At 31.2% G+C, this 24,993-nt stretch overlaps 1 protein-coding gene across 3 annotated transcripts in view; it reads right to left on the bottom strand.

Moving 5' to 3' along the window:
• Positions 1–476: 476 nt before the first annotated feature.
• Positions 477–24,993, bottom strand: part of LNPK (lunapark, ER junction formation factor) — a 90,391-nt gene continuing 65,874 nt past the window's right edge. For 2 of the 3 annotated variants that reach the window (XM_051986153.1, XM_051986154.1), the window contains exons 9-13: positions 19,139–19,354; positions 15,823–15,928; positions 12,305–12,375; positions 11,547–11,717; positions 477–2,442 (exon numbers count right to left, since the gene is read on the bottom strand). In XM_051986153.1, coding sequence (XP_051842113.1) covers positions 2,198–2,442; positions 11,547–11,717; positions 12,305–12,375; positions 15,823–15,928; positions 19,139–19,354 — 809 coding nt within the window. In that variant the 3' untranslated portion in view covers positions 477–2,197. Of the gene's footprint in view, positions 2,443–10,010; positions 10,094–11,546; positions 11,718–12,304; positions 12,376–15,822; positions 15,929–19,138; positions 19,355–24,993 lie in introns of all 3 variants that reach the window. The other variant, XM_051986155.1, reaches the window with a different exon arrangement.

The raw sequence follows: 24,993 nt of genomic DNA, 5'->3' as shown, positions 1-24,993 counted from the left end.
TTCTACCATGAAATTTTATTCATCTACAATATATATTCCTTTCAACTCAGTGGTAATTAAAAATTAGAAAATTATTCACAATGTAGATAAAACTTATTTGGACAATTGTAATACAGTTAGGGACCTTAATAAATTTATCAACAAAAATAATCTATATCATTCTGATGAAATTCCTAATTTCTTATGTCCCCTGTTTTAAAAATTTTAAATATAAAAAAATTTAAATGGAGCAAAGATTAACATAACGAGTCCTGGAACTAAATGAAGGAGTCTATGGACCTTCCTAAGAGCTCCAAATTTATGATCCTACAGTTTCAGTTTAGACTCCCCCAAGCCCAATGCTCTTCTCTACTTTTCAGTTCTGCAGACAAGATTCATGTTCCTTTCTCTTACATATTATACCTGTTAACAGAAAATGCTCATAACATGATTCATACTATATTATGTGAATCACAAAAGTTAAAACAAATTCAGGATAATGTTTCATTCGATTTTTAATGAAGCATATGTGTACAATTTAAGAAACAGCTGTTATATACTGAATACATTCAATTTTGTATAACAGCTTCATTTCAGCTTGTTTTTGATAATCAGCTGGCACCAAAAGAATCTAGTATTTTTTAAGACCTACAAAGAAGTAAGAAATAAGAAATAACAATAACTTTAATCTTAGAGTAAAAACTCTACCCAAGACCATGAAACTATTTCCATGTTTCAATCTTAAGGAATCATTTATACCCACTTTTCCCTATTTATTCCTTGGTATCATTGTAGGAAACTGTGATACAGATCCTAGCAAATAACCACCTATTATCACAATAATAAACTTTCTTACCAAAGCGCAGAGCTCCAAGTGGCACAGAAGTGTTTTTTAATGCCTTAAAAATGTGACTTCTGATTTACAGGCATAAAGATTCACTCTTTGCTAATGCTTCCAAATAAATTAGTACGTTACAAGTTATCATAACATTACAAGCAAACCATATTAAAAAAATTTTTATCTAAGTAGTTCTGGTTCACTACCTGGGTAGCTCCTGCTTTCAATTCTGTTTGTTTCTATTCCTATAACTGGCCTTGTGATGTCATTTTGCCTATGTGTTACTGTGGAACCAATTAACCATGCTAGGTGAACTCTGCCTATTCTAGATTTAAAGTGTTTAGGAGATGATGAAATAAATATGTGTTTCATTTTATTTCTTCCAAAATTTAAAAGCAACTAAATTTAAACACAAATACTCTCTTAAAAAAAAAAAAAAAAAAAGATAGCTTGAAGACTTATCAACTCAGAGTTCTTCACATTATGAAATTGTATAGTTGACAAAAACACATGTCAAAAGGTTGTTTCAAAAAATCTCCATGTTTAACAAAAATTAAAATTTAAAAAATGCTGCTACATAAATCTTTATTTTCCTTAACAAAATACACACACGAAGGCATAAAAATTCACTTACATCATTATTATACAAGTATAAATAATGGTCAGCATTCAAGTACAATCAAATGTAGAGAAATTTCCTATTTTGTCTTTATGTAAACACTAGCTAGATACATACACACGTGCCTTTGGCCCATCTGCAAAGTAAGTGATATCAAAAGAAATACTGCACTTGACTATTCAACTGTATTCTTATTAAAAATATTTATGCAACAATGTCTATAGTTACAGTTATAGAATAAGTTTAAATGGCTTAAAGATGAATGCCTAAATATACACTTTTTCTGGCAAATATCTACAGTTTAAAGATTTTATCCATTTTTTAACATTAAAGCATTAAAAATCCCAAAAGATTTTCATTCTTTAAACCAAATGCTGTAACAGTTCTTCCTAATTAAAGTTCTTCCTCTGACAAAATGGATATTATTTACAGGTTACATATATGAGAAAACACACTTGCTATCACATTTGCTGAAAGTGGCCAAAATATATTTAGAAGAAGCTGTCATAATGCTAATCTTTGTATACCCTATAGGGTTTTATTGCACTGATAGCATACCCTTTCAACTTTAAGTACCTAGCAGACATATATTTGACAGACTGAAATAGCTAGGCAGTCAGAGTTTAGATACCAAATGGACTATTAAAAAACTGAAACCAACCAATCAAAAAAAAGGGAAAAAAAAAAAAAAACACCACCTGGAAAGCAATAGCTGACACCAACAAAGTTACAAAGATCAAGTTGAAGGCACTTGGAAGCATTTACTCAATTTCCATAAAAGATTCTCCATTTGGTTCATCAACAACAGCAGAATCAGCATTAGAAATTGTAGATTTGGCTTCATTAACTATAGTTTCTTTATTCTCAGCTTCTCCTGCTATGCTGTCTTCTTGTTCCATTGAACCAGATGCTTTTTCATTTATTTGATTTGTCTGTTCTGTATCTGATGCTTTTTCATCTGTCTGATCTGTAAAATTAATAGGTACCTCTTGTTCTTCTAAAGACTCTGTAAAAGAAAAATGAAATTGAGCATTCAGTAGTACTCAAGTAATTATACTTCCAAATAAAAATTAAATTTAAGAATATAAAAGATAGTTTCCTGATACCTTCACAATGCCAAAGAAATTTTCAATATCACAATGTTAGTTATTGCTAAAATCTAAGAATCACATGTCATTAACTAATAATTGGATGTTTCTGTTAGTATGGGTGAAAACAGAGCAGCTACTTTGTGTGTGAAGAAACCGCTAACAAAGTTACATTATTTACTCTTGTTTACATTTGGATGATAAGGCTAATAATAAACAAAATAAGAAATTTTTTGCTTAATTAGTAGATAGATATGACAAACTACAAAAAATAAAGAAAGCAGAGAAATAGGAAAGGTAAAACAATGTCAGTTCCAAGATAGGCACTCAAGTTTGATTTAATGTGTATGTGTGTATACATACACACACACACAAACAAGTATGTGCATGAGTGTGAGCAGTAAGCCATGCATATGACATAATGCATGTATATGTATTTTATACATATACCTCATGTGTGGGTGTGGGTGTGGGTGTGTGTGTATATGTGTGTGTGTGTGAGAGAGAGAGAAGACAGACAGACAATATACCATCCACTATTATGTTAGCCACCTGTATAGCAAATTATAAGTACAGGATACTACATAGTATGTCAGGAAAAAAAATTAATAAGTATTTTCAACAGTTAACAACAACATTCTTTTTAATAATATATAAAATCTGGTTTATCTGGCAACATATCAATTAGAATATTAAATTGAGTTGTTTTACATATCTCTAGAATAGTGATAACTGATGCTCATACTAAGGAGCCTGAAAGATTGAGGTTATCTTCTGAAATCAAAAAAATAAAAAGTATAGTTTTAGTCTTTCATATTTTGTCACATTTTAATTATGTGAAAACTGGTGATCCATTCATCACCTTTGTAAAAAATCTCATTAACCAAAAATTCACTTAAATTTTCTCCTATCTGAGTATGTTTTACTGCTCATTGAAAGAGAGATCAGAAGAAGCAACTAAAATTTCGTGGAGACATTTCTGCAACAACAGTAAATAAATTCTTTAATGTAAAATTTCAAAACACATCATTTATAATTTTAGTCCCAAAGAATTTACATAGAATTAAACTTTAAAAGTGCTAGTTTGTCACAAATCTCTGGCTATAAAGAGTAATTCATTTGCCAAGAAGTTTATAATTTATTATACTTTAGTATATAAAAGTCTTCTGAAATAAACCAATAAAGTTAAAGTAATTAAAAAATAAAAGCTTTGAAACTATGACTTAACAGTGAACATATTTGTTTGACTGGATAGGGACACATACTTTTGTATAATTCTGGCTGACAGGTGCCTCAACACTGTACCAAAACAGAAGTGTCAAAATTCAGGACAGATCACATTAATAAGCTACTCTATTCAGAAAAGTGCCTTTTATTAATGAGCTCCAAGTATAGTGCAGATTCAAGCAAAGCAATAACAGTATATCTTTTTAAATTACACAATACTGAAGTTCATGTGCATAAAAAAAAAATATAAAAGAAAAGAAACCTAGATTTTGAAAAATATAATGCTCACATATACATAAGCCTTAGGGTACTGTATACTGCCATATACAGAATGTATATGTAGAATGAGAATTCTACAGAATGAGAATGAGAAGTAAATCTTGCTAATCAATTAAATATAACCATATTTCATGAGATAAGGGAGATAGGGAAGGAAGTATGATATAACAATAAACACACTCCTATAAAGGAGAAGTAAAAATTAAAAATGTCTATATACATTATTTAAATAAGAATATTTTAGTTTGCTTACTATATTCTAGAATCATGCAAAAAAGTCACATTGCATATGATGTACAGAGTTATATGGATTACAAAATGTTATTTTTATCTGTAGTTACATGCATATGAGATAGGACACATATATTATATTTATAACACGTAAATACATATGCATATGTATTTACAACATGTAAGCAAAATCTAGTTTTTTGCCTTCTCAGTCAATCATGACACTGGAAACCAAAAAAATGTAAATTAGCAGTGAAAAATATCTCTTCTCAGGAGCAGAGCTCCTTCAAATATAAAAAGCCCAGAAATAAAGCAATTACACATACCACCTCTACTCAGAGTTATTTCACATTTTCTTTTAGAATACAGTTACATAAGAAGTAAGAACTTTTGGATAACAAGGGTACTTTGGAGAGGATCTTTGACTTGCACTGGGACTGACCAACTGTAGTACACATATAACTGTAGGTACTGCTGAATAAAAGCAAAGCCAAAGACAGGTCTATTTCTGTTCTAGGAGAAGACAATATCTCTCTAAAATACAGATCTCAACAATGGGAAGGAATTCTTCATCACACTGGTCACCTAAAGAAAAGCTTAGTGGTATTTGATATAGAAAAAAATTATGTGATTTCAATGCACAGTAGTAAAAACCATAGTAATCTAGTGCTTGATAAATCTAAAGATCCAAGATCTAGAGGTAAGAACTTGTCATTTGACAAAAGTTTCTGGGGAAATTGGAAATTAGTTTGGCAGAAACTTGGAACAGACTAACATCTCATATCAAATACCAAGACGAGGACAAAATAGACAAATGATTGAGATATAAAAAGTGATATCATAAGTAAACTAGGGGAGCATGTACCTATCAGCTCTATGGATAATAACGGGAGAGTTTATAATCAAACAAGAGACAGAGGGCATAACAGGAAGTAATACGAACAATTTTGTTTAAATGAAATCAAAATTTTGCACAGACAAAACTAATATAGCCAAAATTAAAAGAAAAATAGGAAACAAGGAAAAATTATATCAAGTTTCTCTGATAAAGGCCTCATCTCTCAAATATAGGGAATGATGCCAAATTTATAAAAATTCCCCAGCTGATAAATGTTAAAGGATATTTTCAGTTTTTAGAAGAAAAAGCCAAAGCTATTAATAGTCACATACAAAAAATGTTTTAAATCACTACTGATTGGAGAAATGCAAATTAAAACAACTCTGAGGTATTATATATCTATTATATCTATCAAACTAGCTAACATGACAAAAAAGGAAAATGACAAACATTGGGAGAGAAGGGGAGTATGAAAAAATTTAAACACTAATATACAGCTAATGGAGTTGTAAACTTGTCCAAATATTCTGAAGAATGATTACAATAAGGCACAACAGGCTATAAAACTGTGCTTATTCTTTGACCCAACAAGACTAACAATCAAAGAAAAAGGAAAAGTATTTATTTATACAAAAATATTTAAAGAAGCTAAAAAAAAATTGGAAATCAAATGGAAAATGGCTGAATAAGTTGTTGTACATGATTTTAATGGAATACTATTTTGTGCTGTAAGAAATGACAAAACCAAGTGGGATGGTTTTAGAAAAACCAATAAGACTTATAAAGATAACACTATGCATTGTACACAGCAATACTTTAACTACTCTAATCAAGACAATGATCCAAGATAATGATGAAAAATAAGAGGCACCTACAGAGAAAGGACAGATTAATTCCAAATGCATACTGAAGCAATGTTTTCTTACTGTCTTCACTTTTTTCCCCTGTTTTTTGGTTACATTTTCTTTTACAACATGGCTAAAATGGAAATTATTTTTTGCATGATTTATCATCTATAATTGATATCAAATTGTCTTCTCAAGGAGAAGAACGGCAGAGAGGGAGAAAATTTGGAAGTCCAACTTTTTTTAAAGAAATGTTAAGACATTTTTTACATACAATTGGGAAATATCTAATAATACAAATAAAAATATATTGACAAAAATTATGTGAATTTGTTACTACTACTTCTAGAATGTCCCTTCATGAAGTAGATATTTGCCTTAAAGAGAGGAAGACCTAAGTTTGAATCCTAACTCAGATATTTATCAGCTGTGATGCCACAAGTCTCACTTAACCTCTTGTACTCTCATAGTCTCATAGGTAAGATGAGGATGATAATAACATTTACCTAAAAAAATTTATCTAAATAATGTGTGTATACATTTATGTACTTGCAAACCTTAATATACTATAAAACTATTTGAGAAAATATGTTAAAAAGCAAAGGACTAATGAAGTGACATATAGGATTTAAAAATAGCTAAATAATTAACAAAGAACCTATTAATAAACATTTTTTCACTATTTTAATCTATAGAGCAGTAAAATTCTTTGTTTATAAAAAGGAATTACATTGTCAGAAGACTAGCAACTCTAAGAGACATTTAAATATATTTTTTAAAAATTCATACTTAACATATATGAACACAGCTCTCTATTGGGGGCATTTTGGGGCAGGGCCAAGGTCTATAATGTCTTTGATATAGAAAACTCTTGAAGAAGTAAACTCCCTCTATTAATGGAAATCCACACTTGCTCTGAAACTTATCTTCTTAAAAGTCATTTGGGAGAAGAGAGATTAAGTTCATTTACTTGCCTAAAGTCACACAGCCAGGATGTGTCAAAGGCAAGACTTGACTTAATCCAAGTTGTCTTAATGCAAAAGCCTGCTTCTCTAGCCACAATGTAGTAGTTACATTAAATTATTCAGTGAAGCTATGATTTAAAATAGCTGGAGATATAAATTGCATTTAAGAAAGGTGCCAAGATACTGATATAAAATAGTATTCTAGACAGCAACATTTGTTTTAACTATAATTAAACAAATCTACTCTTTCCTGATCAGCACCTTTTTAAGGCTGAGCTATAAAATCCTTATACCTAGCCAAATAAACACTAGGTAATATATTTAGAAAATCAGACTAATTCTTTCCTATTAAAAATATTTATAAGACTATGTTGGCATTTGTGATTTCAGAGGAAGAGCGATAAAAAAAATTTTTGAACTAAAAATTATCCACTTAAATTGATCCTCAACACACACACACGACATACGATATTCTTGAGAAATAGCCTTTTTCTATTACCACAGTACATTAGTTGTTTGGACAGAAGTAGCAAAGTCTAGATTAAAAAAATTTAACTTATAAAACTATGTTTAGTTTCTGTGATAGTGCAATCTCATCTTCTATTCAGAATACAGAAATGCAATATTTTATCTTCAAATTATAATTCACATGTTTGAAATTAAAAGAAAAACAATTTTGATGCAAGAAAATTAAAAACTAGGTAATTTAGCAAAACAAATATTTCTAAGCTTTTTACCAATGGAGCATATGTTATTCTGATTAAATGTTGAAAAAATTTGCATAGGTTCAGTATGACTCAGGATAACCACTAAATTCTAAACCTTTAAAAAAAATTTAACAACAACAAAAAATTGCCAGACACCCACTGTATACTAAGGTTATAAAACTTCTCCAAAGGAACTTTGCTGAACTAAAATTGACAATTTGTCTTTGAACTCCAAGTTTTAAACAAGGCAGTTTTACAAGATTTTCTTGCCTCAAGGAAAATTGCTAAACTGACTTAAGGAACAAAAGTACAGATTTCATCTCAACTCAATCCTACTGAAAACAATGTAATTTAAGCAAATTTAAAAAAAAGAAGGAAATCACTACACAAAGTAATGTTTCATCATTTGGCAACTCCTTTTCAAATAGTTTAAAGATGAAATAACTTCTTCATATAAATAAAATCTAGAAGAAAACTCTTTATACTAATTCAATTTTATTATATGGAATTTTAGAAGAAGGAAGTAAAAAGTTATGCTGGGTATTAATTTCAGTTAAAGTGACCTATAATAAACATACAAAACAGTATGAAGATTAAACTTTTAAAATTTTGTGTAAATTGTAAAAAAGTAAGTATACTTAAAACATATAAAACTGTAAAATCTTTTCAAAAACAGATTTATATTATATTCTTAATATTTATATCCAAATTCTGTTTTCCAGAATTTACAAAATTTATCTCAATATAAAAATAAAGTGGTTTTTTAAACTCAAACACAACTTCATGAAATACCAAGATAAACTGCATATTTTACAAATTTAATTTTAACTTTATGATTCTTATACAAAAATGAACGACAACCTTTTTTTGTATGCTCTTTGATTAAATATATTGAAAATGAACAAATTAAACAATTAAGCAAATGCTAATACTACATTTTGGTAGTTTTGTTTTGTTTTAATAACAAACTGAATCAAAGCACTGTACATACTTCAGAAGATACAGTAACAATGTAATAACAGTACTTGCTCTGAGCCGAAAATAATTATAGCAACACAAAGGGAGCGGAAAAAAGGAAGACTATTTTGTATGAGGTATTTAGGATATTATAATCTCTGGAAAGAAGCAACTCTAGGCTACTATGTTATAAACCACCCTATTGGAAGATGACTTGGTAGAAATATATAAAGAAATTCTACCAAACCAAGATGGCTTGCTAGAAAAGTCACCTAAAAAAGGAGGAATTAAACTTTTTAAGCCGCTTCAAGAATATGTTCTAATACAGAATATATGTACAGTCATGCTCTGAGGTACAAAAGACAATGCCATCTATATACTTTGCATGGCTTTACCACTTATTACCACTGATATAATTTGTTTAAACTAAAAAGGTGGTTTATTCATTTTTTTCCACCAAAATATCTAAGAATTCATATAAATAAAAATGAAAGATCTATCTTCTGAAACCTTTTTTTTAGGCATAACTTTTGAAGAATCTAAAGGTTGACAAGATTCTAAAGACTGATATCAGGATAAGCTGAAAAGAAAAAAAGCATATCCTAACATCAGAACTGAGACAAAACTCTGAAGACCAAGAATTTCAAAATCCTGAGCCATGGCTTTTTCTAGTTCTTTATGCACCAACTGGAGGAAAGTTAGAAGAAAGTTAACTTTTACTTCTATGGCATCAATCTTTTTAATATCTAGTGCCTTCAAGTAAGCTAAATGCAACATCTAATAGAAGAGTTATTTTCTCTAAACCAAGTTTGTTTGTTTGTTTTCCTTTCTCTTATTCAAGATGTTAGAGATAAAATTTCTAAAACCTCAGCTAGGTTAGTCAACAATATAAAGAGCAAATGGTTGAAAGGATGTGATTATTCTTGAAAATCAATCCTAACCATTTGGTGTGCTCTTGTTAATGAAAAGAATCAATCATGTATATTAGCACTCCCAAGCTTTTTCTGCAGAAATCCTATCTAGAAGTGATGACTGTGTATCAACATTGCCAGATATGAGTCTGGACAAAATATATGGTCTTCTGTAAAGTCAAAGTGAAAAGGTGCTTATGAACAGAGATGATAGATATATTATCCAAGACAAAGTAGGAAGAAGCCTCCTATACTATTTTATTGTAGGTTCACAGACTTAGATTTAGAAGGAACCTTAGAAACAGATCTGAGACTCCCATTTTATAGATGAAGAAACTGAATGAAGTCCAGAAAGGTTAAGTGACTCCCCCAAAGTTACACAGCCAGTGCCTGAGGCAAGATTTAAACCCAGATCATTCTAACACCAAGTTTAGTACCCTATCCGCTACACCATGCTACCTCTTAATCAAAGATTTTTAACACCATGTAACTGTCTTGAAGCCTTGCCCTCACCTATTAACATTACCTTAATGGGGCTGAGTTTGAGCCAGTTAGACTTCGTTCCGGAGATTTCAGACAGACAATAAGACTTCTGGGGCACTGCTGCTCCTATATTAGATGAGAAGGAAAAGTATAGCTGGGTGTTGTTTGCTAACTAGTTGCCTCCACCTTAGCAGAGGATATAAAAGCATGAGACATGCTGTCAAATTTTTGTTGCAACTCTACTTGCTTAAGTTTCTAACTTCAGATTTTGTTGATTCAGTGATTGGACTTCACTTTTCCCTCTCTCCATCTTCTGTATGAAGATTCTTTTGTGTTCAGTAATATTCCAAGAAGCTGCTTTAGCAAGGCACAGATGACATGCAGCATACAGCATGATTCAAGCAAAAGGAAAACAATTTGATCTTCTTTATTGTTGATGTTGCAGAGTCACAGATGAGGAAATTATTGTTCATCTTTTGAAGTGTGTATGTAAATGCACACACCTCCACATACCACTATCATTGTTTGCATTTAAATTCATTTAGAGTTGTTAGTGAGTAAAAAGGCAAGCTCACACTATACAATTTCAGTTAACTGTTCCAAGAACATCAAAAGATGTTCAAATTTGCTAACAAAATTCTTCTACCAAGCAATTCTTAACCGGATAGATTTTCTTAGGAAACAGAATTTTAAAAAATAATCAAGCAACAGAATTCCAGAAAACACAAAATTTTATGTTTAAAAAAAGGAGAAATCTCGAGGAATTAAAAGATTGTACCCTAATACTGTAAAAGACTCAAAAGAAGCTAACATCCAGCACTGTTCTACCAAGATTCACACAGAAATTTTTTTTTAATTATAATATTACAGAGCAGTTTTACAAATTACAAGCTTAGCAAAAGAGGCATTTTTGACCTAAATATCAATAACAAGAAATAGATGTCAGATCTTAGGTGAAATTTTCATTCTCACCTTTTCCAAATTCTGTCATGTCTCAAAATTTCTTAAGGCAAAGGTGCCAGATAGTCTAAAATCTGATGTAGCCTAGAAAATCCTATTTTTTAAAATGGAGATTGATTTCACATCAAAGGCATGCACCTCACCAATAACAATGCAACTCCTGGAGGCCTTAATTCCACTTATTTCATAGCAGCACCAAACAAGCTTTCTTCATCCAGGGTCTGAAGCAGGCACACTTTTCAATTTCAAAATTTCCCTGCTTTCTGATTTTTCCTCCAGCACATTTCATAGTATAGTGTTAAAGATCTTTAAGAAAACTACCCATTTATCCTGCAAGTATTTTTCTATCAATTCTGCATTCTGCCCCAGCCAGTTGTTTGACTTCTTAAAAAAAAAAAGCCCGTAGAAAATATCTCATCCCAACATTCTACTAAAATAGGCCACTATATAAATAGTGCTATCATTACATCATTAAAAAAAAAAAAAAGCATATCATTGAAAAGAGGACCAAACAACTTCATGCAAAATATGACAAACTGTCCCATTCTTAAAGTTACCAAAAAAATAAAAAATGTATCTTCATTAGGATACAAAAACTTAATAGGAAACAAGTTCATACCTTCAGTAAATTGATTCTCTGGCGAAATTGTACTTCCCAGTTGCAGAGGAGCAACAGAACTCTGACCTTCTATAAGCTGCCTCTTCTCAAAACTAAACTCTGGAAGTCTTGGAGCCTGAGGTCTAGTTTTTCTTGCAGGATTCAGGAAGAAACAATATGCACATCGAAATGCTACAGAGAATTAGAAAATTAATTTTCTTGGGTTTGTGGTTTAAAAAATGTATAATTCATAAGAGTTTGCAAATATACAAAGAACAACTTCCAAATTATTTATTCTTTCTAAGGCTAATATGTAATATTTTGATCAAGATAAAAATTTTAACCAAAGCATTTTAATCTAAGCAAAACATTAATTTAAAATGCCAAAAAAAAATTTGTTAATAGTGTAATAAATAAATGTAAATTGTATCAATTTGAGCATTGTGAAAAGCACGTAATCTTAATGGCATGAATGAGTGGTTATTTTGTACATATTGAGGAAAGAGTTAATTCACTCCTCCAAAATATGTCATACTTAAGAGATGATTATTCAATAGTAGTACATCTCACTAAGCTGTCTTCTCTACTTTTTCTCTGATAAGTAACTCCTGTCTAAATCATTAGTATCTCAGCTTCTTCAATAAGGAAAGAGAAAGGTCAACTTGCCTAACACATATATTCACAGAGACAATAAGCCACCATAATGAAGTATTATACTAACTTTTCATTGTAATAAAAGTAAAAACAATTAATTCTTAACTACCCAAAGTAATTCTTACCAATGTATTCAAATTCTTCCTTCAAAGCCATGCCATTATGAGAAAAACACTGTTGACATATAAGGGCATACCTATACCAATTAGAAAAAAAAGTTTATCAATTATAAATGTATATAAATCTAAACTATTAGAACTTAATTTCTAGTATCATAACAAATCTCTATTTTAATATGTTTAAATGTCTAATAACAAGAAATCTAATATAATCTTCATAAACATTCCACAAAAGACACAATGTCACTCTCTTTAAGACAGTTGGTAGCAAAAAAGAAAAATTTAGTAACCTGCTAACTTATAACAGCAACAACTAATAATCATATTCTTTTAAAGTTTGTAAAGCAGATTTGCAAACTGATAGATTACCTCACGGGAGGCACACAACAGCCCAATAAGGTAAGTGGCACAAATATTATTGGCCCCATTTTGCAGATTAGCTCTCTGATTATATGAAAGTCATAGAATCTCTGATTTCTATATGGTCACAATTAATAATAACTCTCAGACACAAGATTTGAACTCAGTTATGTTCTGATTGCAAGTCTACTACCATATCCATTACATTACATAGTCTCTTTTCTTGATCTTTATTTGAAATTTCACAGTTAACACACGGGGAACATATTTAATAAGATTTTAAAAATTAGCTGAAAGTTATTAAAAGGTAAAAAATGGGGAAAATCCAGACACATGGGGATAGAGAGAAAGCATTTATAAACAAAATATATAAAATTAACTCCTCTTTGGTCCATAAAGAATCAGAATCACAGAATCTTAAAAACTGGAAAGAACTTCAGAGGTTCGCTCAACACATAGATTAAAACTTTTTCAGAGTCATGAAATCAAAAGTAAAGAAAAGCCTAAACATATTAAATAATTTGCCTGAGGACAGAAAATAAAAATCAGATCTTGATTTCATTGTACTAAAAGTAAAAACAATTCTTAACTACCCAAAGTAATTCTTACCAATGTATTCAAATTCTTCCTTCAAAGCCATGTCATTATGAGAAAAACACTGTTGACATGTAAGGGCATACCTATACCAATTAGAAAAAACTAAGAACTTGAACTCAGGTCTTCTAACTCGCAGTCCATTCTTTCTCCCACCAATTATACTATGCTGGCTCTTTCCACTAAACAATACTGCCTTAATTATTCCAGACAATCAACATTAACTCATTTTAGAAAAGTTAAAATGTTGAGAAAGCACCATCTCTGACTTTATTTTCTTTCTAATTCATTTAAATGTATTAATGACTGTTGTAATTACTCATGTTCCATTCTCAGCATGCCAGGAACATGGACATCAACCATCACTATAAATTTTTAATGTGTTAGTTTAGACATTCAGATCCTTCACATGCTATTTCTAGATGTCAATGTGAATGGGCAAAATTCTCAGCTTGGAATCAGAAGAACCAAATTGTGTGACCATGGTCACATCCTTAAAACCCCTTTGTCTCAAGTCTTCTGTTCTGTAAAGTCACAGTAACATTGTACCTGCCTCACAAAGTTATTTCAGGGAAAGTTCTTTGAAAACTTCAAAGCACTACCCAAGTATAAAATAATATTTGGATACACACTTTCACTCTTTCTCCTTCGAGATGGTAACTTTTAAGCTTTTTTATGATTCCTACTTCCAGACATTTAATTTAACACTTTTGTTGTCTTTTTTCTGAACCATCTCAAAGTGCTCCATGTCTCTAAAGCAGCTAAAGCTCAAAATTAGAAAGAGTTACCTAATGAGAAATTAATTAATGCCAAACATTGCCAGTCTTTCTTTACGTCTACCTATACAACTGCTCATGGAAAAGCAACATGACAAGGAGAGGGAGATAAATTAGTAATTCAGTTACAAGGGGCCAGGTTCTAGTCTCAGCCCCTGGACATCTCTTTTACTTCTAGGGCACTCAGATTCTCCACCTGTATAAAGATGAGATTGCACCAGGTGACCAGGAGAGCAGAGGGGAGGGAGTGGTTCTTTACTAGACTAGTCTCCTATCACATGACCTTCATGTAGAAAGCTGGCCAGTCCTGCCCTATGTACACAAAGCTCAATCTGCTCAAACTTATATTCCCATGATAAACTGCATGATGGGATCAAGTCACTTTTGTTGTCCTAAGCTTCTGTTTCCTCATCTACAAGAGAGAAATAAAACTCATACGATCCATCTCATAAGTTTGCTGGGTAAAGAACCCAATTTGTAAACTATTTAGAACTATATAAATATAAGATAAGAGCACTATAAAGATAATTTCTTTTTCTTCTCTGAATATAATTCCATAGATTTGACCTATCACAATAGCAGCCAGCATTTTTAGAGAGCTATATATTTGTACAATGCTTTCTATGCCTTATTTATTTAAGTTTCACTTAGAAGTAGGCACTATTCCTATGCCTATTTTACAGAAGAGAAAACAGAAGAATTTTACTGACTCACATAGTCACAAAGCTATTTAATATCTGAGAAAGGATTCATATACTACAATATAATTATGATTTATCAAACATATTTTATTCAATTTAAATTCTGATTCTATAATTCAAATGTGTGAGCCACCTAAATTTTTAAAACATATATGTTCTTTCCCCAATGACTGCCAAAAAATATCAATTAGTATCAAAACCAGGATGGAGTTTTGTGGAATGTCATCAATCATATCCTAAAAGAGTGCTATTGGACTTTCCTATCTTTAAATGTTTTAATAAAAGTTATTCCACATGGCCAGCAGGATGAATACAGAGAGGATTGGCGAGACTTACATGAACTGATATTAAGTGAAATGAGCAGAACCAAGAGATCATTATATACCTCAACAACGATACTGTATAAGGATGTATTCTGATGGAAGTGGATTTCTTTGACAAAGAGATCTAACTCAGTTTCAATTGATCAAGGATGGACAGAAGCAGTTACATCCAAAGAAAGAACACTGGGAAATGAATGTAAACTGCTTGCATTTTTGTCTTTCTTCCCAGGTTATTTTTACCTTCTGAATCCAATTCTTCCTGTGCAACAAGAGAACTGTTTGGTTCTGCACACATATATTGTATCTAGGATACACTGTGACATATTTAACTTGTATAGAACAGCTTGACATCTGGAGGAGGGGGTGAAGGGAGAGAGGGGAAACGTCGGAACAGAAGTGAGTGCAAAGGATAATGTTGTAAAAAAAATTACCCAGGCATGGACTCTGTCAATAAAAAGTTATAATAATTTTAAAAAGTTATTCCATTTGTCTAATTTACCATAAAATCAAGTTGAAAGCAATCCACATAATCTTCAATTAGCTTTGATTTTTTTTCCAAAACATGTTTAAAATGTATTATTATTCAAATTCAAAGGGAAAAACAATTGTACCTATGCTCTTTCCATAGGAGTGTAAAATACTGAACAAGATACACTAGTACTAAAGTCACCAAATAGGAATGACAGAATTCTAGAATTGGCATCCAGCAAAAACAAAGCTGACCATGATCTTTAAAACCCTCATTCATTTGTAGTCCTAATAAATATTACCTGTTCTGTGGACCATCACCAACTAAATACTCGACAACTCTATCCAGAGCACCTCTTTCTCGAGGGAGAATAGGCCTTGCTAAAGGTGGACCAGGAGGATGAAGACCTACCAAAAAATTAAGTAAAATTATCAAACCAAGTATAGCAGTTAAGTTACAATGCTTGTTTCAACTGTTAAAAAAAAAATTATCTTAATTTAAATCTGTAACAAAATAAAAGGAAAGTTTAAAATGCCACTGATATTAAGCTGCTATTGATAAAATATGAAGGAAGAAGTTGACTTGGAATATTTTGTCAAAATCATAATACTGAGTAGTTTTACTTAATTGTTTGGGGGCAAGTATTTTGTGGGAGGATTATTATTAGGATATTTTGGGAAGCCTCAAATAAAACAAAAATATACCAAAAATTAAATGTCAATAGCAATTATTCTAAATGGGCTTTTAGTTATAAAATTTTTTAAAACTATAAAGATGAAAATCAATTCTTAAAAATTCCACTATAATGATTTCATTAAAACTACTATGAAACCAAAATTTACTACAAATAAAACAAAAATACAATGCCATTACAAATGACTACTAATAAAATGATATTATGTTAGGTCCCACATAAACTAATTAATCAGACACAGTCCTTGAGAGCTTATCATTTAAACTCAAGTTTAACTTAAATAAAATTAACTTTAGGTTAGCTAAAGTAACAGTATTATATCTAAAGAAAAAAAAATGTGACTAATTGTAAAAATAAGAGAAACACAGGTGTTATCATTGTCAAGAAAAAGACCCTTGCATGAAGTTTAAATTCTAGAACAGTTATAATATCATAAACCAAGTAACTATCAAAAAAGTATATCCTTTTCCTGAGGTTAATAAACTCCTTCAAACATTATCATTAAACCTAAAAACAAACAATGTATCATTATTCCTCATCTAAGAGAAGATTGTTGACACTATTGGTGGAAGATTTTTGAGTTGAAACAGGAAACACACCAAATAAGCTGTTGAAGAAAAAACTTAAGATTACTGAAATCCTTTTGATTATGTTATTTTTATGTGTAAACAGTTAAAAATCCCACAAAGAAATCAAGACACAACATTATGTTTCATGAGATTTTCTTCAATTACTTGCATACTAATAACTCTCAAACCAGGCATCTTCATACTCATGCTGTTATGAACAACAGTGATTAATATAAACATCAAAAGCAATCATTGTAGGAAGACTGGTCATTTTTGCAAAGCTTGGCAAACTCTCAACTACCTGCTGGTTATTAATTTTCAAACATATGGAAGCTCTGTGGTAATACATGTTAAATTAATTCTCTTCTACCAAAGACATTTAATGGAAAAAAAAGAATTATTAATCTTTTCTACTTTATTAGAAATCATTGTTACCTGTAAAGATTCATATATTTTAAAACTGCATAAATTTAGAAACAAATATTGCTTCTTTTACAAAAACATTTTTTGACAACTCTGATGATATATTTATATATACACACGAAACTCAATTTATGATTCCTAAAATAATGTCTTTATTATCATATAAACCATATTATGTAAACATTTAACTTATTAAATTTTTTCTACCTTAAAATTAGTTTCTCATTCATGTACCTGAATCCAAGATGTAAATTGTTTTATCATGATGACTTCAAAGTTTAGAAATAAAAATCTGATATTATTTTGGCAAAGAACCTATATGTCTATGTATATGTATACTACATGCTGAAGCAGAAATCCTCTCACAAAACAACTTAACACTAACATTTTATTTTATGATGGTCTGAAGCAAGTAATTTGACATAAGATTTTTTTTCATTGAACTTTTTCTTCAGGCTTAAAATATATTTCTCATAATGAGTTTCCAATATGTCAAGTATAAACATATTTTAGAAAATTACCTTTAAAAGTACAATTCATACAAAACTTTAATTGGGTGACTTTCCAAACTTATCCCTTAATCAATATTTTTTCAATTTTTCAAAATATGAATCTACTCTTTTTTAGAGATAAGAAAGGAAACATTATTGCCACAAAAGCCATAAGAGAAGACACTAATCAGCTATTATTCATCATAATTAGGCTATTTAGTCAAACTATTACTTGGCTTTGGAGATACTAAAAAAGCAACTAAATAATAGTTGGCTTTGAAGAACTTTGAATAATCAAAGAAGAATTTGGTCAGAATAAACAATTCTAAAATGAAATTGTCAAATTCTATAATCAATATTAAAATCTAATGGAAACCAATGGATTTCCACAGTTTATTCATTATTCAACAGTATATTTGAAATACAACATATTTTGGAGTTTGGAGTCTCTAATAGAATTATTCCCTATATGCCATCAAATTTAATTTAAAAAAAAATACAAATGAAGTCACTAATTGTAAAAAAAAAAAAAAAAAATCATTAATTGACAATCTATTACTGAAAACAACAACAAAAAACTTAGTCTCTCCACTGGGCAGGCAAATAGCACAGTAGCTAGTGCCAGACCTGGAATCAGGAGAATCTGAGTTCAAATTTGACCTCTTAACTGTATGATCTTGGGCAAGTCACTTAATACTGTTTCCCTCAGTTTCCTCATCTATAAAATGACCTAAAGAAGCAAATGGCAAAAAAAAAAAAAAAAAAAAAAAAAAAAACCAAAACAAAAACAAAACAAAACAAAACCAAAAAAAAAAAAAAAAAACTCTCCAGTAACTTTGCCAAGAAAACCCTACATGGGGTCACAAAGAGTTGAGCACAACTAATTGATAGGGGAAAAAAAAATAAGATTTCACTATCCTGAAAAATAACTTTTCATATTCCCAATATTACTTCTAATTCTAATTTTAAAAAGAGGGCAGAGTACTGTGCACAATGTAAGAGCATACTTCCTGAAATTAAATCTTAAGTAAATTGTCAAAATTCATGTTTAAAAATCTGTTCAGGCTACAGGGGAGAAAAAAGTGAATTTATTCTGAAAGTGTGGCTTGTAGGTCTGATTTATATAAATCTGGAGCTTTCCGAAATTTGGAATATAAAAAGGTACACTATACTGGTGACTACAGAATACTGCAAAGTTTTATTGCCATTTAAACAAAGAAGCCATAACAGTTAAATGAGCTCAGGCAATAGGTTTCAGTATCACAAGGTGCCAGCTGTAAAGAGTTATGGCTAATTGAATATGGAACTCCCGCTTAATCAGATAACTGCTCTGCTATTTCCAAATGAAATGCCATTTCCATACTGTCTGAAAATGGCCTGTTTTATTGGTAACCAGAGAAAACAATATAAACTGTAAATAACATTAAGTGCTCTGTTTACCCATTCCAGGCATTGAAGTAGCAGGGGATCCAAGACGCCTTGGTAGCACATTTGATTGCAAGGCTGGAGCAACAGCTCTTTCCGGTGGTCCACCAGGAGCTGAAGTATCCTTTTGTGGACCGGGAGATCCTGGAACTTGTAGAGGTGATCCTTGGTTCGGACTTGCTGGTGTTGATGGAGAAAGATTTCTCTGAGCTGTAGTCCGCTGACGGATTTCTAGCAGGAACAGGTATATGCTCAATTTAATGACCAATACCATATTACAAGACACCAATTAACCAATACCACAAACTCTGAACAGTGATTTAAATCATACAGTGTAAATATTAAGATATTTATGAGATCAACAGTATGCAACAGGCATCTATGAATCTATTTTAGAAAAAATTTCAAAAGGCAAGGAAGGTATTAATGTTACAATATGATAACTTACTTTTCTCATCACATTTATGAAAAGAACACAAATTGATAACTGATTTTTTTTCACAATAAACATAAGAAACTATCTGCTCAACTATGTATGTTATTCAGGGCATAAGCTTATTATATGAAGATTCTTTTAACAGAATGCTTGGCAAATAGTAAGCACTTAATGGCTTCTTGATTGAGTTTTAATTCTTATTAATGTGATAATGGAGGAAAGGGAGTCTAAATTAGTAAAATACTCCAAATTTGAGTTATTTTTTCTAAGAAAGTTTCATTTTAAAGTAGATTAACAGATACATTCAATAGGCTTCTACTTCCCTGCATCTTCCCCCTCCCATCCCCATTCTTTAGGCATAACAATAATTATAACAAGCATATTGCTTAAATGAAATTGAATAGAGTCAAGCATCTTTAAGAGTATTTAACTTAAAGCCCAAGGCTGTTTGCTATTTTCAATAAGCTTTACACAATTAATTTGCTTACTCAGGACCTTCAGCACTTTAGTGTCGTTCCTGGCATCTAGGAAGTGGTTAATAAATGTTTACTGACTGGATAACTAAAAAAGTACTAAACTTAATTAAAATTTTTTTTCTATTCATTGTAGCATTTAGAAAATATTCCTCACTTATTTTCTATTTGTATTCATTTTATTCTATCAATGGTCTAGTTTCCAGACAAGTATTTGTCTAATCTCAAATACATGTTAAATCATCATAAATTTAAAATGAGTACAATTCAAATTACTGAAATTTTAACCGAAATGGACAAAATTAGTAGAAACATGTACTACTTCTCATAAAAAATATTACTTTAGAATATGAATAGTTATGCCAAAGGAAATATTAAGATTAAAAAAAAACAAGATTTTGAAACCTGTCATTAAGGAAAAAAATGTTTGGTTGGTGTTTACTTTCCAATTACATCAATAAATTACAACTCTAGTCATATATTAATATTGTATCTCTTAATTCTTGTCTGAAGTTCTTCAGATTAAGGTATCTATTTGTTGGGGGAAGGGGGCTGGAGAAGAATTTTTTCCCGAGGCAATTTGGGTTAAGTGACTTGCCCAGGGTCACACAGCTAGGAAGTGTTAAGTGTTTGAAGCTAGATTTGAACTCAGGTTCTCCTGATTTCAGGGCTGGTGCTCCATCCACTGCACCACCTAGTTGCCCTTATGAGATAGAATTTAAGGATTAAATGGAGGACTGAGGAAAGGAGACCGACAATAGGAAACTACTACCATAGTCTATTTGAACAAGTGAAATGAACCATCTTTACATTTTGAAACTTTCCATGTTTATTTGAAGTAGAAAATTTCAGATTCCATCTGGATTAATTATCTCGAACACGTCCTGAAATAGCTAGTAATGTTTGTTTCCTAGCCACAAGGAAATCATTGTTACTCAGTTAGGAAGCACATTAAATGCTCTGGAAAATAAGGCTATTTATAAAGGGCTCCAAAATCAATATGGACACATGAGGATTTAGAAATGTAAAATGTTACTTAAAAGAATGTATCAAAAACTCCACATCTATTTTTGCCCCAATTTTTTTTGCCAAAGTGTAAATTCAGAGAATTGTATTTTTACTTCCAATAATTGAGAACACTTCTCAAACTGTGATAAGACAGACTGTTATCTTTTTCATCTTTTAGCAAAAAGTATTCAGACATCTTCCTTTAAATGAATATTACAGTATCTGAGACTAACCACATCACTCTCTTAACATCACTCACACTTCACTAAAAGGTAAAGACTATAAGTTTTATTTAACAAAAAAGACGATGTCTGGCATTTCATAAAACAGTTAAGTCTTGGACTTTGTTCTAAAATCTGAACTGGACAATATAAGAAAGACAAAAGTAATGAGAATAGGGGAAGAAAAAGGGGAGGAGAGAGAGAAAAGGAACGTGTGCAGTTTCAAGATTTTCAAGAAGGATTGGTAGAAATGGGAATTAATACTAAAATATTTTTGAGTACACTATAATGTATATTATTACCAAAATTTCCAGTATTTTAAACTTAATCATTTCTGAATATGTCACTTTTGTATCTGACCTATGATTATTTTTTACTAATAGCTTGAAAAATTACACATTACCTAATCTAAAAAAACCTAGTGATCAACAAAAGTCCTATTTCAATCTAGTACCTAAAATATATATTTTCCCAAAAATTAATAATCAACTTGTTTATGTCAGGGTAGATGACATATTAAACTAGAAAGTTCACTCTAGGCAAAGAGCAAATTTATCATTTTCATCAATGATATGGAGCTATAACAAAATATATATATGCTAATGATATTCAAAGGGAGTCTGATTTGGGTTGGTTTTGAATTTTAAATTTAAGTAGTTTGAATGAAACATAGGTCAAAACAGGATGACTGCTCTAAGGGGGAAAGAAAAACAAGATATAAATGAATGGCTTTATGTTAAATGTATAGAAAATCTAGAGATAAGAAGCTAAGAAAACTTGTAGGTTTGATTGTGGTTGTTTTAATAAGCCTACCACAGATATGAATACTGATTTTTAAGCATCTGAAAAGTTTCTAAAAAGTTGTGAATTTTTACAACTCTGAACATATACAAGTGCTGGACAGTTTGCTATTAGAAAAATCCTATAGCAAATCCTTCTGTAATTTAATGAACCAGGTTTTCTAAGTACAGGTTTTTCATACCTTATTTCTGTTTTTCTTTTTTTAAATTCAAACATTTTGCTGAACACCATTTTCAGCTCTGGGCTGCATATGGAAGGGTTATAGTAAGTGGAATTATTTTGTTCAAAGAAAAGAGGGCTGAAAATGGTTTTAAAATGTATAAGTAGATTAAAAGCTACTTGTAAAAGTGGGGAATCTTCAATTCAATGCTAGATCAAGTTGGCACTCTCCTTAATCTCATGTACTATCATACCCTCCTCCCCAACCCAACTGGGCAAAGGGATCTACAACCCATGGGAAAAGTAATTTACCAGAGAAATATTCACCTCCTGGACCTTCAAAGCCCACTCCTTTCTTTTCTAACTCTGTTCTTTTTTTTTTCATTCCCTTACATGTCTTTCTCCCTCTACCTTTACAATTTATTTTATTTTATTTGTTGTGTTAATATTTTGTGTTTCTTACCTTTAATTTGAAAAGCAAGTGAGCTGAACATTTTATACTTTTAAGACAAAAAAACTATAAATTATGTTACTTTTTACTTGCATATGGCCGTCAATTGATTTTTTTTCTTTGTAGATCAGTGGCCCTCAATAGAAAAGGTTCCCCACCCCAACACAGAGGGTTATGAATCAATAGTCTCCATTTCACTGAAGATAATGTGAGAAGATGAATTTGAGCTAAAGCAAAAGATATTTAGGATAAATATAGGAAAAGCTGACAATGACTGACACACCAAAATGTCACACCCCAAAGGATGTTTAATTATCCTCCCATTTTTTGCAGTAGTATTTGGCACTAAAAAGAAAAACATGACCTCCGGTCTAATACAAATGCCAACTGGCAATGATGGACTGTGGGGTCCCCAAATGCTGGCATGCAATTTGTGACTCTAAAGAGGTGCCATGGCATCTTGAATTCCCAGGGCAAGATTAGATTAGGACCTATATCTATTTTATAGAATGGATCCAAGTGTAAGAATGGATCCTGGTGCCGAGGATTACTATGCATTTGACAAAGAGCTCTGTTTAGAAATTTCTGGAAATTTCTCAAAGCTGAGGACTGTCACCTTCAGACTTCTGGGACTAACACAAAGAGTCCCTTCGATAGTTACAAGCAATAAGCAGGAAATTTGGATCAAAGTGTTAAAAAAAAAAAAAAAATACTGCCTGCAGGCAATCCCGAATACCAGTCAAACCAGAATAAAATTTAACTGGGAAAAAATATTTAACAAAATAAATAAAAAATAATAGAACACAATGTTAATAAGTGGTTTACACAATTTTAGTGGTCCCGTTTCTACTTAAGTTTGATAACATGATGCATTGACAGTATTTGTCCCTTTCTGCTACAGAATTCTCTAAATATGGTCAATCACATAGGAGATCTCACTACTCAGTAAGGTAGATTATTGAATTCATTTCTTTGTCTACTGATCTTTACCAAGATGGTTCTGACACAATCCTACCTTAAAATATAAAAATGAACTAGATTTGGCCATCCAGATGGTGCAATGAATAGAGCACCAGTCCTGAAATCAGAAGTACCTGAGAAAAAAATCTGGTCTCAGACACTTTACACTTTCTAGCTGTGTGACCCTGAGCAAGTCTTAATCCCAACTGCCTCAGAGAAAACAACAACAACAACAACAAAAAAAAAAAAACAAAACTAGATATTTCAAGGATTTTTTAGCACTCAAATTATATAACCAAACCATCTAACAAACAATTCTAGAACTACACATAGTAACGTGTCCATGAATCAGAATACTAGAAGGGAAAAGATATAATTAACATTATCTTCTGACCAACTACAAGCCCTAATCCTCTTGCTTTCAACCTATGTTGAAAAGCTGTATCTACTAAAATCATACAGGGGGAGTTTCTAATTTTTAATACATAATCATAAAATATAAGAATTAGAAAAAATCTTAGATGCAGGGTGGTACAGCAGAAAGAGTACTGGACTTGTATTTATATAAAGATCTCTGACATCATGGATGTCACTTTCATGTTACTACAATCATGGAAGTGTTAACTTAACCTTAACCTCACTTTCCTTATCTGTAAAACTAGGATAAGACCTATTTGTAATAAGGCTTATTGTGGGGACCAAATGAGATAATGTATATAAAAGTATCGCACACTTTAATGAGCCATAGTAATTGTAGTGAGAGTGGTATTGGCGGTGGTAGTATAATTGTCATCAAATACAAACTATAATCAAGGTTCCATGGTTTATCCTTAAAGATCTATGAAGGCAAATCCACTGACTCCTAAAGCAGCCTATACCGGTTCTGGACAACTCTACGAATTGGAAAGTTTTTCCTTTTATTAAACTTAAATCCGTTTCCTTACATATTCAACTATTGCTCTTATCTCTGCCCTTTGAAGACAAGAATATCAAGCCCCATACTTTTCCATATAGGATGCCTTCAAATACTTATTCTCCTCCTCCTTCTTTCATCAGGTTAAATAGGCCAGCAGTTCCTTCAAATGATCCTCATATGATACATTCTCTAGTCTGCTCTTTCTAAACATATTCCTATTAGCAAATTTCCTATCCAACCTGAAGGATAAGTCCACATGACACATTAAGTCAGAAAAACTGAAAACCTTAAAAGTTCTGCCTCTGCTGCATACCAAAAGTGTGACATTGGTCTGATCTGTTAGTGTTCTAGGTAAACTCCCAACACTGTGAGTTGCAGAGAAGATATAAATCTGAATTGGTAGAAGGAATTACCTTATCCAAGAGTTCAATAATGATGAAATCAC

This window comes from Antechinus flavipes, chromosome 3, assembly GCF_016432865.1.
Source record: "Antechinus flavipes isolate AdamAnt ecotype Samford, QLD, Australia chromosome 3, AdamAnt_v2, whole genome shotgun sequence".
Lineage (NCBI taxonomy): Eukaryota > Metazoa > Chordata > Mammalia > Dasyuromorphia > Dasyuridae > Antechinus > Antechinus flavipes.
This window is presented reverse-complemented; position numbering and strand designations above follow the sequence as displayed.